Raw genomic sequence first — 16,648 nt, 5'->3', positions numbered from 1 at the left:
CTCATGTGAACAATCATATCCTTCCAGTCATACATCCTCAAGCGAGAATTCGCCGCCTAGAAACGTGGACATTGTACCCTGTCTACCTCAGCTGACGAGAAAATACGATACGTAATCGTGATGTGAATGACAAATATGGCGTAGATTCGTTTTTTCAAGTGGAGAAAGTTGTGCTTATGCAACATTTTACGTTGCAGTTATGATTGTTTGTTATGTGCTATTGCTTTCAAACTTTTATCATTTAAAATAACTTTTTTCAGCGCTAACTGCTCCCGTTTGTGTTGTATTATTTTCTACTACGCAAGCACTTCTCCTCAACGACATAATTTCCGAGCCTATGTAATTCCCCACCTCTGTGCAATTGCTGAAAGGCGTCTAAGTATAATTATATAGTTCTAAAATGGCATAAATCAAGGACTTTGTCATTTTATAAGACATGAAAAGGTTCTTCTTAAAGAGTGTACTCACCATCGTAAGGAAACGGCTCTTTTAAAACCAATTTTTCATTGAAGATATACTGAAAAAATTGAAGAAAAATGTAAATCACGTAAAACAATAATTTAATCTCCTCTGTCAATGCGCAAATGTTATTAGAGAACCCATAAAAGCTTTACATTAGCTCAACTACTGTTTCGCACTTTGAAAAATACTTCGTGTTTTACCACATAAAACAAAAAAACGTAATTCGCTGGCAGGCGCCAATTTTTTGAATGGTTAGAATTATGAGACACAGTCGTTGACGTTATTAGAGATGTGAGATGTGTCATCGCTTTCTCTACAATTTCATTTCATGGGAAAGCGGACATTGTGAACTTGCTAGATTGAATAAAAACACAATTCAGGAAGAAGAGTTTGTAATCAAGTTATTTCAGGGCTTTGGCGAAAGAATACATTGCAAAATTGAAATGCAACGAAATGCAAACTCCCAAAAATATCACCCCGCCGTGGGCGGCTCAGTGGTTATGGTGCTCGGCTGCTGACCTGAAAGACGCGGGTTCGATCCCAGCCACGGCGGTCAAATTTCGATGGAGGCGAAATTCTAGAGGCCTTCCTTTGAACACATCAGCATGTATTCATGTTAAAACATGTCAAAAGCCACAAGTGTGCCCCATTGTTCAAAGAAATGCGCGTTATCTTGAAAAATAAAGATAAGGCTTCCCGGAAGGTCATGGAGGCCTTCCGTACAAGGAAGTCGGCCGATGAATGCGTGAGTTCGCTATCATTGCTGCTACTTGACGCCGAGGCTGATTATCTTGAATGACCATAAAACTCATGATAGCAGGTAGATTTGTGGTGCTTTAACACGTGTTATTGCCAGGCGCCTTTGTAACGTTGTTCTGGACTGTGCTTGTAACCGTTGGTTTTTTCTAATATTTTGTGCTTTCAATAAATTTTTTCAGTTGTTCGTGAGCACTTGTGTTGTCATCACTCAGAAAAAATAATGCAGTACCGTTTTTTCTTTCTTCTATTTCTTTTTTCGGAGGTGTTCCTTTCACATTTCTGTTGACCCCCATGCCTACTACTTTCTCCTGAAATGTTGTCTCCTCGCTGTGCACCTGCCAAGCGCTTCACGCTTGCCGCCGACATGGGGTAATGAGCGACACCTTGAGGGGCACTCCCTTGTCTTTCTAAGAAAGCCATGAAGTAGGGGGGAAAGAAATTGTCCTTTCCTCCCTTTCATTTTCTGTAGTTCCCTCCTTCCGAACACCTACATCCACCTTAGAGGATCGCCTCTTCAAGTAGACACCAATTCTTTAGACACCAATTTTTTTTTGCCGCCGCGGTGGCTCAGTGGCTATGGTGCTCGGCTGCTGGCCCGAAAGACGCGGGTTCGATCCCGGCCGCGGCGGTTGAATTTCTTTGGAGGAGAAATTCGAGGCCCGTGTGCTGTGCGATGTCAGTGCACGTTAAAGAACCCCAGGTGGTCGAAATTTCCGGAGCCCTTCACTACGGCGTCTCTCATAGCCTCAGTCGCTTTGGGACGTTAAACCCCACAAACCAACCAACCAATTCTTTTTTTCTCCTTTCTCGCCTCTTTTTTCATCCCCCCCCACCCCCGCCCCCTTCACCATTGTGTGCATTTGTGCTTTACGCTGTTTCCTGTACCTCGCGGATGCTATAAAAGCGGCTTGTTTCGAATACTGTAATACACTCGAAAAAGGCTGGTCCTCAAGCCGAAAGGTCGTGAATGAATCACGTTATGTTTTTCAATTTCTGGTGAATTTATCTTACATATATATATATATATAATACCCTCATGATGATACCCTCCCGAAAGACGGTCCTCCGTCTGAAACTGTTCTTGGTAATAAACGAACATCGTCGGAAAGTTGTGACCCCTTCATTCAGAAGTCTTTATGGCCCATTGAACGTTGAGATCTGCTACTTATATATATATATATATATATATATATATATATATATATATATATATATATATATATATATTGTCACGTAGTGGTGACTGCACTACGGCGAACAGGAAAACAGCGAGAACGTCTTCGAAACGATACTCTTTATTCGGGCTGACTTGCGCCCGCAAAGAATTTAATCACTCGGCGGCGGCGTAGCAACAAGCGTGCTCGGCGGTCGTCGAACAGAATGACCGCCGCTGTCGGCCGTACTCTTTTCAAAGCTGATAGCGAAACTTCGAGATAAAGCTTTAAAAGTTACTAGAACATTCTGGCGCAAACTAGAAACGGCTCCGTCCGGTTGCGATCAATCGAGATAATTCTAGGCGCGCCTTGCGTCACAAACGAAGCGATAAAGCAGCGTGCCGTCAGCCTTGAAGCATGAACAAATAAACACAACAAACAAACGCTACAAAGATTCGCGGCAATATATATATATACAGGGTGTTTCACCTAAGACTTTCTGCAATTTTTAAAAATAAGCTATTTGAATTAGATGCGCGCTTTTCTGGCATAGCATTGTCAGTGGTGTAGTACATTATATGCAGCAAAGATGTGCTACCTAGCAGGCTTATTAACCAATATTTAATAGTTAACTTTTAAACTATTACCGTTGGGCTCCTTAATTATTGAGAGGCATGTAGCCCACCGTAAGTAATGTCCATATCCGTTTTTAGAATTTCGAGAACGCGATTATCCTCGGCGCTGTGGCCCAACAAATTTTGGCTATTTCGACGAGTTGGGTTCACTGGAGAGGTTGCTTTGCCTGCAAGCTTCTCAAACCGCATGTATTTTGGCGCGATGTAGGCGAAATTTGTTGGGCCACAGCGCCGAGGATAATCACGTTCTCGAAATTTCAAAAACGGATATGGACATTACTTACGGTGGGCTACATGCCTCTCAATAATTAAGGAGCCCAACGGTAATAGTTTAAAAGTTAACTATTAAATATTGGTTAACACGCCTGCTAGTTAGCACGTCTTAGTTGAATTATGATGTACTACACCACTGACAATGCTATGCCTGAAAAAGCGCGCATCTAATTCAAATAGCTTATTTTTAAAAATTGCAGAAAGTCTTAGGTGAAACACCCTGTATATGTATAGGGGGGAGGGGTTACCAAAGTAGCTTCCGTTGGCTTCTCCATGGAACAGTTTGAGTGGGGCAGGCACTTCTCGAAACACATTTACTGTTCAGGACTGCAGTGGTAGCATGTTTTAAAGGATTGTGAGCTGCAGAAGTGGGCGAAAAGAAAGGTAACACACGAACAGCAGCAAGCACTGGAAAAATAAATAAATAAAAAGGGGTCGTGATGGGAGCAGATAGAGACAAGAAAGGGGGGGGGGGGGGGGGGTAAAGGAAAAAAAAAGGAAACGGTGCAACCAGAGAAAATGGGAGGAATGCGGGGGAGGGGGGGGACATTGGTTACGCGGCAACGACACGTGTCTAAAAAGAAAAAAAAAGAAAGATGGGCGCCGCTGCGCAAATGAACCAGGCGGCGATGAATATACAAAACCGGGCGCTTTATTTTTGATGGAGCGGGAGGGGGGTCACAAACTTCCTGTGAGTGGACAGATGGAAGTGTTAGGAAAGAAATGGGCTACGCCGTGACAAATTTGTGGGCAAGAACACACGCGAGGGATTTGCGCCTAAGTGAGCAACGTCTCCTGCCCGCGGCCCGGCTGATTTTTCGTGGGCAGGTCATCGAACCGAGTTCGTCGGGTTACCTCTTTGTAGTGGCGACGAGGACAGGCTGTGTATAGGTCTCATACTCTCGGCATGTAAAAAAAAAAAAAAGACGAACTATCAAGGAAGACGGTGAAGGTGTCAGAAGCATCTTTCGAAGCTTTAAAAGGGTGGAAATTTGGGCTGGTTGGTGCATGATCTTAGGATAAAAAACAGCGCAAACGGGGACGAAGCAGAGAGAGGGACACGACGCTGACTAACAACCAAGTTTTATTGCACGTTCACAGGTTAAATACCACTCGTTCGTGCAAAAAAGGAAGGAAAAAGAAGAAAAAAGAGAAAGAGGGAAGGCGTGATAAACGAAAAACCACGTGGCATGAGATTATGCATTCATGCATAGATAGTCAATTTCGCTGTCGCGAAGTGAAATGGAAGGGATGCTGACGCACTCTTCACCATTTTGCCGAATGTTGATGGCTTCTTCAATTTCTCTCGTCCGTTGGTCCGGGTAGGTAGATATGATTGTGGTGTTGCCAAGTTGGGGAGCACATTCATGCTCTCGGCAATGTCTTGCCAGTTCACTGCTGATGGCGCCTTTCAAAGATCTTTTATGCTCTTGCAGCCTTTCATTTAAACAGCGGCCTGTTTGGCCGATGTAGGTGTGCCCGCATGACAGTGGTATCTGATAGACGACGTTTTTAATGCATTTCACGTGCATATTCTTGTGCTTCTTTTGGCACCGCTTCCTTCCCGTTCGCTCACTATTTACCTTGGCACACATGTTCCTTAACTTGTTAGGTGCTGACATCAGCACTTTTACGCCAACGTTTTCGCCTACCTTCTTGAGGTTGTGTGAAAAGCCATGAATGTATGGAACCTGTGAACGTGCAATAAAACTTGGTTGTTAGTCAGCGTCGTGTCCCTCTCTCTGCTTCGTCCCCGTTTGCGCTGTTTTTATCCTAAGATCATGCACCAACCAGCCCAAATTTCCACCCTTTTGAGGTACCCTTCTAGTTCAACGGGCACTTTCCTTTACCCTTCAGTGTTTCACCCTCGTTCTTTCTATGTCAACCCAGTTTCATGGGCAACTAGCAGAGCCCGGCTCTACAGTTTTTCCATACGGACTTCATTTGTTCCACCCGATGTGGCAGTGCTCTTCGGAGGCCTGGCACCGTCAGAAGGCCACGCCAGGAGAGTTTGCCGGATTCTTCGTTCAGAAGCGTGGAGACAAGCCCGGTTTTACTCTGACTGCTTGCTAGCGGTGAACCTGAACTGTTCCGCAGATGGATGCGGCCGCAGCCGCTATCGCCAAGATCGTCGTGTAGCCAACCAAACGGCGGATATCCTTTGGCACCAAACTTTACAGCAGCTCCCGAAGAAGAAACAGCGGCCTTCCCAACCTCAAGGTCAGGAGTTGGTGGTCTTAGGTGATGCGTCAGCACCCGACACGACGACGAGGTTGTTGAACATGGGACCCAAGTTTTGCGTTCCCCCACGCCCTAACAAGACCGAGCTCTTGGGACTTGTGAGGAGCGTGGCATCCAAGGCAAAGAATGGCGGTGGAGACAGGTGCATTGACAGCGCAGTGGAGTGCCTTCCCAGAAGACAGCCTCAAGCGGGCCTTGACCTTCTGAGGTCAACGGTGACGACCCTTGTTGGGACTGGGGCATCCCACTTCTGCCACCACTGTTGGGTTTGGGAGTCCGAGCCAGGAAACGGTCGAGGCGACGGTGAGTAAAAGGACGTTTATGTACAGTATGTACAAGGGCTTTTCCATGATACAAGGGCCAAGAGCACCACGGGCTAGCACAAAGAAGGGCGGCCCCGGCGGCGAGCGTAGCTCCGCCGTGTTGGCTCTTCTGCTGCCCGTCTGCTGCGCGGGTTCAGCGCTGCTCCGTTTTTATAACCGCTGGTAACGGTTACGGCAGCCAGCCGTTCAAATCCTCCAATCACTGGCCACCGTTCAAATTAGACCAATGGTCGAGAGCCGGCGAGCGTGGGAGGAGTTCGCACCGACGGAGAGGAGGAGAGGAGGAAGGGTCCGTGTCGGCGCCGCGGCGGCCGGATGAGTCACGCTGCATGTCGCGACTTGTCCGAGAAAGTCTGGGCCTGCTTTGAGCGCCGGCGGGCGCGCAGCGCTGGTTTAGACAGGCCCGCCAGCGAAATGTGGGCGCCGGCACTACAGCACCACCGCCGCCAGACAATGCGCCACGAAGACGAGCTACTTCCGCGTGGCTCGGATGCGGGGCGCGCTCGTACGCCAGGCTCCTCCAAGTTCTCGTCCGGTGTTCAGCCGCAGGTAGCTCCAGGCTCCTTTCCGAGAACGGGTCCCGCTCGTCAGGACAGGATCACTGCTCCGCAGCTTTGTCGCCCAGGTGACTGGATCAGCTTCGCTCGGTCCTTCGGAAGAGCTTGCTTCTCAGCATCGGTCGTTGATCGTTCTGTATGTTGCGAAGAACCGACCGACAACAGGCAACACCCAACACGAGCAAGTGCCTTCCGTCACCCGTCAATACACCAGACTTAAAAGTCAAAAAACTCTGCTGGCTATATTTCGGTCCCCTTTTTGTTCCCTCTTCTACAAGAGACACCTGTGGGATACAAGAACTCTAAAGCAATAAACTCAAAGTGTCAAACACATGTCACACACATAATGAAATGAATGCAAAATAAATTCGCTCTCTTGAGATCACTCGGCCAGAAGACCACTCAGCTGAGGCCACAAATGAGGACATAAATTTTTCCCGGATCTACGAGCGAACTTAACAGCTGTTCGCGAAGAGACGAAATGTAGGTCACGAGGAGGCGAAGACAGCCTTGCTTAGAACACACGCTTAGTGCGTCTACGTTCGCGTTTTCCTCGCTTCTAACGGACGGTAAACGACACCCTCTACAGCGGAAGCTAATGACTGAGCCTCTTTCGCTGTAGCTGCGCTTTTCTCTCTCTCTACTACCGTGGTAGCTAATATCTCTGCCTCTTTCGCGGTATACGCGCTTTTCTCTCTCTCTGTACTTGTCTTTCCAGTTTCTAGGGGAGGTACAGTACGAGAGCGATTCGGTTTCACTCACTTGCGACTTGTCCCTTTCTTTGCGCTTCGCGCGCCAGTCGCGACGTCCCATAGCGAGTGCGCAACGCTTCCGATGGGACCGTTCTTTCTTTCTCTTTGTTCGTGGTGGCAAGTGAGACCCACGAGTCTTCAATTTCTCGCGCACCTTTTTGCCTCTCCGCTGAATGTGAGGTTCGTATCTACACGGCCTTTTGATTTCACGCCTACCGAATAGCGTTATCCTGACACGCGGCTTTTCATCGCTAAAACCGTGCTTGGCCGGGCGCTTAGACGGTTTCTTGCAAATTTTCTTGCCCCTGTCACTGCGGCCTCGTACAATCTTTCGCTCTTTGAGCCGTACACGCGCTTTCCTTCCGCGCGCGTGCCGCTTTCTATGGGAGCGCGGTTTCTCCCGTGAATGCAGCAGAAAGCGAGAGCCTGCATGAGGGCACGTGCCTTTGCGCGTCTCGCTCTCTCTGTGCTGACGACAAGATTTGCGCTTGTCCCGCTCCTTAATTTTTCGCTTCCCGGGCAGCGCTCTCTTTAATCTCGGTTTGCTGCCTTGGTGCACTTTTCCGCGCTAATGTTTGTACGATTTCTTTTTGCAGTTTATTCGACTGCTCAGATCTATGTGCCTCGACACACTGATGCGCTTCGCTTTGCGCGATAGCGACGCCTCGAACACTTCGTTAGCTCTGACTCTGACTCTAGTTTCAGGGCTAACAAAGTGACTGACTTTACTAGAGTCATTTTGCCGGCGACGTTGGCGCTTCCGATGGTGGCAACCCGTCTCCACGCGCTTGCCCTTTCTCTCTTTTCGGCAGCGCCAGTCTTTCTTATGCCTGCCTTTCATCTCTCGGCGGCACCACTCTTTCTTTTGCCTGCCTTTCATCGTCTTTCGGTGACAGCTCTCTCTCTCGAGCTTGCCTAGACTGTCCTTTCGGCGGCAGCACTGTTTGTCGGTCACCTTGTGGTGATAGCTCACTTTTCGGAAGTGGCTGTTACTTTCCTTCCGGTTGCAGCTTTCTTTCTCGTGCTTTTCTATCATTTTCTCCTGAGGAAGCACATGCTGCTTTCGTCGCCTAGGTTCCTGTTCTCTGAAAATGTCACTATGATTCTCAGCCGACTCATGTGCGCTACCTAGATCAGACCTGTCTCTAGCGCCTTTATTACGTTCCTCCAAACTGTGCTCTTCCTCGTCAGCCTCTACGAGTGCACATTTGTCCTCATCTATCTCGGATGGAACGGCATCTACAGCCCCCATGTCGTCTGGAAGGTTCTGTTCTCCACTGTCGTCCAGCACCTTAGCTTCTACAGGCGCGGACGAACCAGTGTTTTCTCCCGACATTAGCGTTGACACGCAGCTCGCGTCGTGCTCCTGGCGCGTTTCAGCTGATAGCGGATGAGTGTCGGCTCTGCACTCAGTCGCGGTGTTCCCGCTACTGCAGCTGCTTTCTGGAAAGTCGCAAAGCTCAGAGCAGTGCGAAAGCACGGGACTTGTTTCGCATCGCTCGCTGCAAACACTAGCGCACAACTCAGCGTCCGCAAACTCTATATGCGTCCGCATCCGTTGATCGGAAGTCTCAGGTTTCTGCATTTCTGTTGAATGCGCTGCACAACACGGTGTGCAGTCCTCGTTTACTTCGCTTGCGTCGGCGCAGGCGTTTTCATTAATGTCCAGACGGACGTCCTCTCTGCCCTGTTCGGCAACTTCTCCTGCTTTCGACGCGCTAGGAGATTCGCTTTCGGGTAACTGCGCCACAATTTCAATGGGCGAGACGTCTTTAAGTGCATCGTCCGATGCTGTGACTACCTTATCCGATGGTATAGAGGTTTTCTCGGTTGGCGAATGCGGGGCAATTCCCACTGTTACCGCAGCAGTTACATCTGCCAAGTACGGACTACGTTCCTCTGTGCCGCACTGGCAGCTCTGCTCTACAGCTGCGCACTCTACCTCTGCGTCACGATCTTCCAAACCTTCCGCATTTTCGAGCCATTCTAAAATGTCGGCTTTAAACTGGTAGGGAAAATCGTAAAACGATGGGGTGCTATTCTCTCGCAGGTACTTTTGGCGAAGGTCCAGTGGTGACACGTTATATCTCGTCAGTAAGAAGCTTTTCAGCTCATCATAGTCCGCCAAGCCGCCGTCCAACAGGCGCTTGAAAACGTTATGCGCTTCGCTGGAAAGCATGGCTAACAACTTCTGTGCCCAACCATTCCGCTCAACGCTCTTTCTCTCGCAGACGCGCTCGAACTCCGCAAGATATTTCGCCATATCTTCGGCGATCACGAAGGGCTGCGGCCTGTCTCTCAGCTGCTGACCGTTGGTCTCATGCAGAGCGGACAATGTTCTATCTCTCTCATAAAAGATCTCGTGTGCTTCAAGCTCCAGGTCCATCAGTTTCTTAGCGCGAGCACGTCGTTTATTCTGAAGCTGCCTCTGTTTTTCTGCCTCTTCGCGCTCACGGAGTCTTTTGGCCTCCTCGCGCTCACGGCGTTCTTTGATCTCATCCAAGGCCTCATTGGCTTCCTCAGCCGTTACTTCCTCTCCCCGCATGATCTCAAGAATCACATGCTTTCGTTTTGCGGGGCCCAAATCAATGCCCAACTCTTCACAAATTTCGTTGAGTTCCTTCACTTTGAAGTTCTCCATCGCGCACAATAGCCTCTTGTAGTTTGCCCTTTTCTTAGAATTCCCTTGCCGTTCACTACTATAGCGCTACTAGCATGACACGCGCAAGTAATTCTTTCCAACAACGCCTCGTTTACTCCCTCTGCACCAGCTTTCGTTTCAAAGCGCTCCGACTTGGCTCGAAACAGCAAAGCTCTCTCCAGTGCAATACACAGCCCTACTCTAAACTACAGTGACCTGTGCTAGAGCAGTCTGGCGAATTGAGGGGAAAACATCAGGCACTCACCGCGCCGAGGTAGCTGACGCCGGTCGATCCCGCAGCTGCCATCCACTGTTGGGACTGGGAGTCCGAGCCAGGAAACGGTCGAGGCAACGGTGAGTCAAAGATACTTTTATGTACAGTATGTACAAGGGCTTTTACATGATACAAGGGCCAAGACCACCACGGGCTAGCACAAAGAAGGGCGGCCCCGGCGGAGAGCGTAGCTCCGCCGCGTTGGCTCTTCTGCTGCCCGTCTGCTGCGCGGGTTCAGCGCGGCTCCATTTTTATAGCCGCTGGTAACGGTTACGGCAGCCAGCCGTTCAAATCCTCCAATCACTGGCCACCGTTCAAATTAGACCAATGGTCGAGAGCCGGCGAGCGTCGGAGGGGTTCGCACCGACGGAGAGGAGGAGAGGAGGAAGGGTCCGTGTCGGCGCCGCGGCGGCCGGATGAGTCACGCTGCATGTCGCGACTTGTCCGAGAAAGTCTGGGCCTGCTTTGAGCGCCGGCGGGCGCGCAGCGCTGGTTTAGACAGGCCCGCCAGCGAAATGTGGGCGCCGGCACTACACCCTGCATGAAGCTGACCTGCGGCTACTGCAGTCGGACAAGGAAGGAGGATTTGTCCTAGCCTCACCTCATGTGTACAACGATAAAGCGGACAAGGCAGTGTCAGACAACTTCAAGGAGCTGGTAGGTGTGAAACCGGCGAGATTGAAGAAAAAAGTGTTGACGATGTGCGAGGATATGGGCCTGACGAAGATGGCCTCTGCCATAAGCAAGTGCGAAGAGACAAGTCTGACAGTCTTCTTCACAGCCAAAACTCACAAAGAAGAGTGTCCTTTCAGAGCCATTGTGTCGGAAAAAAGAACCTGGCAGAGCATTGTGGGCAGTTTTTTGCAACGGGCCCTCACCGAACTCACGGTGGACGACCCGTTCCTGATACGCAAGCCTCAAAGCGTGGACGACTTTCTTCAGGGTGCCTGTCAGCCCAACGTGAGTGGCTTATCGATAGATGTAAAAGACTTGTACTACTCGCTCCCGCAGAATTTGGTGTGCAGAGAAGTCGAAGAATGCATTGACCGACACGGCGTGGTGAAATTTCCGAACTCTTGCGGCCTGCCGAAAGGAAATTTTATGGAATTATTAACGAGCTACTTACAGTCCACCATCATCAGTCATAAGGGTAGTTTTTACATTCAGTGGGAGGGGATATGCATCGGGTCTTCGCTCGCCCCCATTCTGAGTGATTTGTTTCTGGCGCGTATTGACAGAAGTCTTATGACTGCTATTCAAGTGACAAGCATCATCAAGGTGTTCCGTTATGTAGATGACTATCTATATCTTTATAAAGAGGACGAGACAGCAATACATCAACAGCACGTTGGCCAAATCATTGACGTTTTCAAAGAAGAACTAAAAGGACTAGAAATAACGAGCGAACTCCCAGAAAACAACGTTCTGCGATTCCTTGAGTTGACGCTAACCTTTTTAGACAGTCATGTTTGTTGGCGGTACGGACCACGAAGCAAAAAGGGACTGCTTCCTTACACCACAGCCCACTCCAAGATCAGCAAACGGGGAATAGTGAAAGCAGCAATGAAAGCCGCATTGACAAGATCTTGCCACCATGAAGTACAAGCTAGTTTCGACGCCCAAATTTGTCGGCTGGAAGCAGCAGGTTACCCGACGCAGCTACTGTCCAGTGTCGCAGAAGGAGTACTGCAAGAGCTTAGAGGCAGGAAAAATATCAAGGCCACATCACAAGAAAGGAAGCCGTATGCAGTAATTCCATACATTCATGGCTTTTCACACAACCTCAAGAAGGTTCCACAAGGGGAAGCTTTGGGCCAGTTGGTCAGACATGTTGGGGAGGAGGAATAACCGCAAACTTGACAGGACTGAAGATCGAGAAGAGGACAGGACGAGCGTCCTGTCCTCTTCTCGATCTTCAGTCCTGTCAAGTTTGCGGTTATCCCTCCTCCCCAACATGCCTCAAGAAGGTAGGCGAAAACGTTGGCGTAAAAGTGCTGATGTCAGCACCTAACAAGTTAAGGAACATGTGTGCCAAGGTAAATAGTGAGCGAACGGGAAGGAAGCAGTTCCAAAAGAAGCACAAGAATATGCACGTGAAATGCATTAAAAACGTCGTCTATCAGATACCACTGTCATGCGGGCACACCTACATCGGCCAAACAGGCCGCTGTTTAAATGAAAGGCTGCAAGAGCATAAAAGATCTTTGAAAGGCGCCATCAGCAGTGAACTGGCAAGACATTGCCGAGAGCATGAATGTGCTCCCCAACTTGGCAACACCACAATCATATCTACCTACCCAGACCAACCGACGAGAGAAATTGAAGAAGCCATCAACATTCGGCAAAATGGTGAAGAGTGCGTCAGCATCCCTTCCATTTCACTTCGCGACAGCGAAATTGACGATCTATGCATGAATGCATAATCTCATGCCACGTGGTTTTTCGTTTATCACGCCTTCCCTCTTTCTCTTTTTTCTTCTTTTTCCTTCCTTTTTTGCACGAACGAGTGGTATTTAACCTGTGAACGTGCAATAAAACTTGGTTGTTAGTCAGCGTCGTGTCCCTCTCTCTGCTTCGTCCCCGTTTGCGCTGTTTTTTATCCTAAGTTTCGAAGCTTTGTTTATCAATACGGCGCGAGGCAGAATAGTGCGAGTAAGGAGGGGTTCGAAGGTGTGGGATGTTTGATGCGAGATAATAAGGATGTATCATAGTTACCTCGTTTATGAGAGGTGTAGGGATAGTTTTTTTAGAGGGCGTGCATAAAAGAAAGAGCCCCAGCCTATTCGGTAGGACCTTCTTGAATGCTGTTAAACTTATACCAGTATATTAGGTTGAAATGTTTGGTTGTTATGGAGCTAGCTCGAAACAATAGACAGAAAATTATTAATACTTTGGAAAGGTTACACATGATATGGAGCGAACCACAAAGGCTTTACTGAACGACCTTGCGTAAAAATCTTCCCCTTGGTGTAGGTTTGATAAGTTCTTGATTAACGATCAGCCTACGATCAGCCTAAATTACCCTTCTCCACTTAAGAAGAGTTCGCCGATGTGTGCAAGCTCTAAGTCTGTAGAAAATGATTCATGACGAACTTTGAAAAACATCTTAGGAAGGACAATCTCACTGTTTCCTACTTGTCCAGCCGCATCTGCTGCTGCCTCCAACCAAGAGCGTTGTATATGGGTTTGGATACTGCTGCCTCGAATGCAGACACTAGATGATAGCCAATGAAATTCATTACAACAATCTGCAGATGATATCGCAGAACCCTAGATAATATGTTGAAGATTTACAATAAGCAGTGAAGTTGTATCCTCCAACAACTTTCAGGCCATTTATATCTGTGCTTTTTGGGATTAATCTTTCGACGAAATTTAAGGTGAAGTTCATTACAACATTCTGCAGACGGTATGGCAGAACCCTGGATACTGTTTTGTGATTTACAATAAGCAGTGAAGTTGGACAACATCCTCCAAGAGGTTGCAGCCCATTCGTATCTGTGCTTTTTGGGATTAATCTCTAGACGAAATTTAACACCTTTTAGGCGGTTCTGTAGGAATACGCTACAGTTTGATTCACTTCCAAAGAGTGATTACTGATTTTCGGTGCTCTTGACGCCGATAGATGTAATCGAGTGAGAACAAACTGATTTGAAAAAAAGCCCAATTTTCTCAATAACAAATGCGGCTTTCTTGTCCTGTGGCCACAAATAAGCACCCGAATACGATACAGAAACAGTGCCCCCTGACGGGGCATGCTCCTTCTTTGAAACTAAATTGCAGTGATCTTCATGAAAGGGCTGTCGCATGACAAGACATCCAGTGCCCCTTCAATGTATGTCCCAACCAGGAAATGTATTTCGAAAAAGAGACATAGGAATCCTTACCTGAACTTCCTTAAGCCCGCCATCGACGTGTACTATAAGGATCCATTCATTCCATGAATTTTCTTCGAAGTTGAGTGGAAGCCGGTTCATTTTAGTGTCGTTGGAAATTCCCATTTCAATGACGCCGACCGAAGGAAAGATGTAGCTTCCTTTGATTTCTATTTTGGTGTATTCTTTTTCATTATGAACAAGCGCCAGCCGGTACCTGCATTGTTGGTTGAGGATTGATATTTGTTGCTAGAAGCGCCTAAGCAACTGAGAATTAATATAAAGTTTGGTCGGACTCTAAATGAGCCGTTACATCTCGCACTTTTCCCATTTTATACTAATGGGTTGGCACACAGGCTGTACACTGTCCCTGTACATAGCGGTTGCGGATGGAGAGATGTCTTTTATACCTTTTTAATAGATGCCTTTTATACCTTTTTAATAAATACCTCAAGACACAAAAAGTTCAGTCGCGTTTACTGCAACGAAAATCATATCAGGCTCATCCAGGAATTTACCCGCCGCGGTGGCTCACTGGTAAGGCGCTCGTCTTCCGAGCCGGAGTACCCGGGTTCGCCGCGGTGGCTATGGTGCTCGGCTGCTGACCCGAAAGACGCGGGTTCGATCCCGGCTGCGGCGGTTGAATTTCTTTGGAGGAGACATTCTAGAGGCACGTGTACTGTGCGATGTCAGTGCACGTTAAAGAACCCCAGGTGGTCGAAATTTCCGGAGCCCTCCACTAAGGCCTCTCTCATAGCCTTAGTCGCTTTGGGACGTTAAACCCCATAAACCAAACCAAACCAAACCGAACCCGACCGCGGCGGCCGCGTTCCAATCGAGGCGAAACGCAAGAGGCGCCCGTGTGCTGTTCGATGACCACGTTAAAGATCCCCAGGCGGTCGAAATTATTCCGGAGCCCTCCACTACGACACCTCTTTCTCTATTTTTCTTTTCACTCCTACCTTCCTCCGTTCCCTAATGGTGTGGTTCACGTGTCCGCCGATATATTGTTACGGGACGGCGGGCCCGCGCAGAAAAAGGCACAGAGAGACGCAGGAGACTCAGACACAACCGGCCGCGGCGGTTCTCTTTCGTTCTCTACCTCTCGCGCTAGCGCCGCGCGCTCTCCCCTCGCGCTCGCCCCGCGCCTCTTCTTTATTTGTATACCGCAGCGCACTCTTGGTTAGCGTAAGTCGTATGCCGTTACATCTTTCCACCGGGGGGGGGGAGCCACCTTTCAGCGCCTCATGGACCGCGTCTTAGGCCATATGAAGTGGACTATGGCGCTGGTCTACCTGGACGACGTCATTGTCTATGCGGCCACGTTTGATGAACACCAAAGGCGACGCAAACTCGTCCTCGAAGCCCTTACCTCTGCTGGGCTTCGCTTAAAACCAAATAAATGTTTCTTCGGTTTCGCAGAGGTCACGTACTTGGGTCACGTTGTCAGCCGGCATGGCATCCGTCCCGACCCGGAGAAGCTAAAAGCGCTTACGGCTTACGAAGCTCCCACCACTGCCAAGGAGCTCAAAAGTTTCCTCGGATTTGCTTCATACTTCCGTCCTTTTTTGCCCATGCGCGGGCCCGCCGTCCCGTAACATTATGTGACACAGATACTGCGCCATTTCCTTTCGTCCAAAATCAATTTTCCTCAAGGAATCGTGCAATGTGTCTCATTTTTTTTTTTGGTCCACTCAGCGATATAAAAACATGCCTGAGGCCAAGGAGTGCAAGCGTACTTTCCAGGTTTATTTGGTGCCTTAATGCGAGGACGACTGCTAGTCTGACCTCTAAAACAATACTGCGAAAGATCCATCAAGCTTGTACTACACAAAGAATCTAAGTTATGCCGCTGGCATGAGGCTGACCTTTCATTTCTATGCCTACATGACTTAGGTGAAGACAGGGGTTTATTGTTAGTTTAAACAACTTCATGCATTTTATCCTTATATAAAACATTGTAGTCTTCAGGCAATCCTGAGCTCTTTGCCCGCTGGTCATCTGTTCTTTATTGGTTTATTGGGGTTAAGTGAGTGAGTGAAAAACATTTATTGCTCCAAAAATCAGGTTTTAGCGGTGGGCCGATGTCTTCATGTCTCGGGCCCTTCACAAGGTCGGCGCCCCTATTCCAGGGCACCGCTGAGTCTTGCTGCTTCGCAGGCGTGCTGCACCAGTGCCCTTTGGGCCGTGAGCTCGCTGCTGGTCAGCAGGCCCTCCCATTGTTCCGCATTCGGGTCATTTAGATTGCGAAATGCTCTGTTACGTTCGCATTCCCATGTGATGTGATATAGCGTGGGGGTTGCTCCGCACCACGGACATGTGTCCCTGTATTGTGTAGGGAACATCTTATGTAGTATGTATAAATTGTGGAAAGTCCCTGCTTGCAGTCTCCGCCAGCAGACCGCCTCGTGCTGTGTTAATGATGTGTGGGGTGGTGGGTATTTGAATCTCCGCCCTCTGTGGTAGTTTAATATTTCTGCATACGTTGGTTCCACCGTCATGGGGTCCTCCAGGGTTTCGGACTGCCCTGCTCGGCTCGTGATCTCGCGAACTAGGCTGTCTACCCTCGAGTTACCCTCTATCCCGGTGGGGTTAAACATCCCGAAGCAACCCAGGCTATGATGGACGCCGTAGTGAAGGGCTCCGGAAATTTCGACCACCTGGGGTTCTTTAACCTGCGCTGACCTCGCACAGCACACGGG

At 48.8% G+C, this 16,648-nt stretch overlaps 2 protein-coding genes across 2 annotated transcripts in view; both read right to left on the bottom strand.

Moving 5' to 3' along the window:
• Positions 1-16,648, bottom strand: part of LOC149345717 (uncharacterized) — a 77,826-nt gene that overhangs the window by 55,766 nt on the left and 5,412 nt on the right. Inside the window, exons 4-5 of the mRNA XM_089586214.1 lie at positions 13,959-14,163; positions 469-517 (exon numbers count right to left, since the gene is read on the bottom strand). Coding sequence (XP_089442340.1) covers positions 469-517; positions 13,959-14,163 — 254 coding nt within the window. The remainder of the gene's footprint in view (positions 1-468; positions 518-13,958; positions 14,164-16,648) is intronic.
• On the bottom strand, positions 5,119-11,856 carry LOC149345718 (uncharacterized). Its single transcript, XM_089586208.1, has 2 exons — positions 7,167-11,856; positions 5,119-6,538 (listed from the first exon to the last, which is right to left on the bottom strand). The coding sequence occupies exon 1, from the start codon at positions 9,795-9,797 to the stop codon at positions 7,725-7,727; it is 2,073 nt and encodes a 690-aa protein (XP_089442334.1). The 5' UTR covers positions 9,798-11,856; the 3' UTR covers positions 5,119-6,538; positions 7,167-7,724.

This window comes from Amblyomma mixtum, chromosome 4 (assembly GCF_055824585.1).
Source record: "Amblyomma mixtum isolate Tamu chromosome 4, ASM5582458v1, whole genome shotgun sequence".
Classification (NCBI taxonomy): domain Eukaryota; kingdom Metazoa; phylum Arthropoda; class Arachnida; order Ixodida; family Ixodidae; genus Amblyomma; species Amblyomma mixtum.
Note: the sequence above shows the minus strand (reverse complement) of the source record. Positions and strands in the feature narration are given on the sequence as shown.

Bases quoted from the DNA above. Each gene is read 5' to 3' on its own strand.
- LOC149345718 (XM_089586208.1), bottom strand. From the start codon at position 9,797: ATGGAGAACTTCAAAGTGAAGGAACTCAACGAAATTTGTGAAGAGTTG.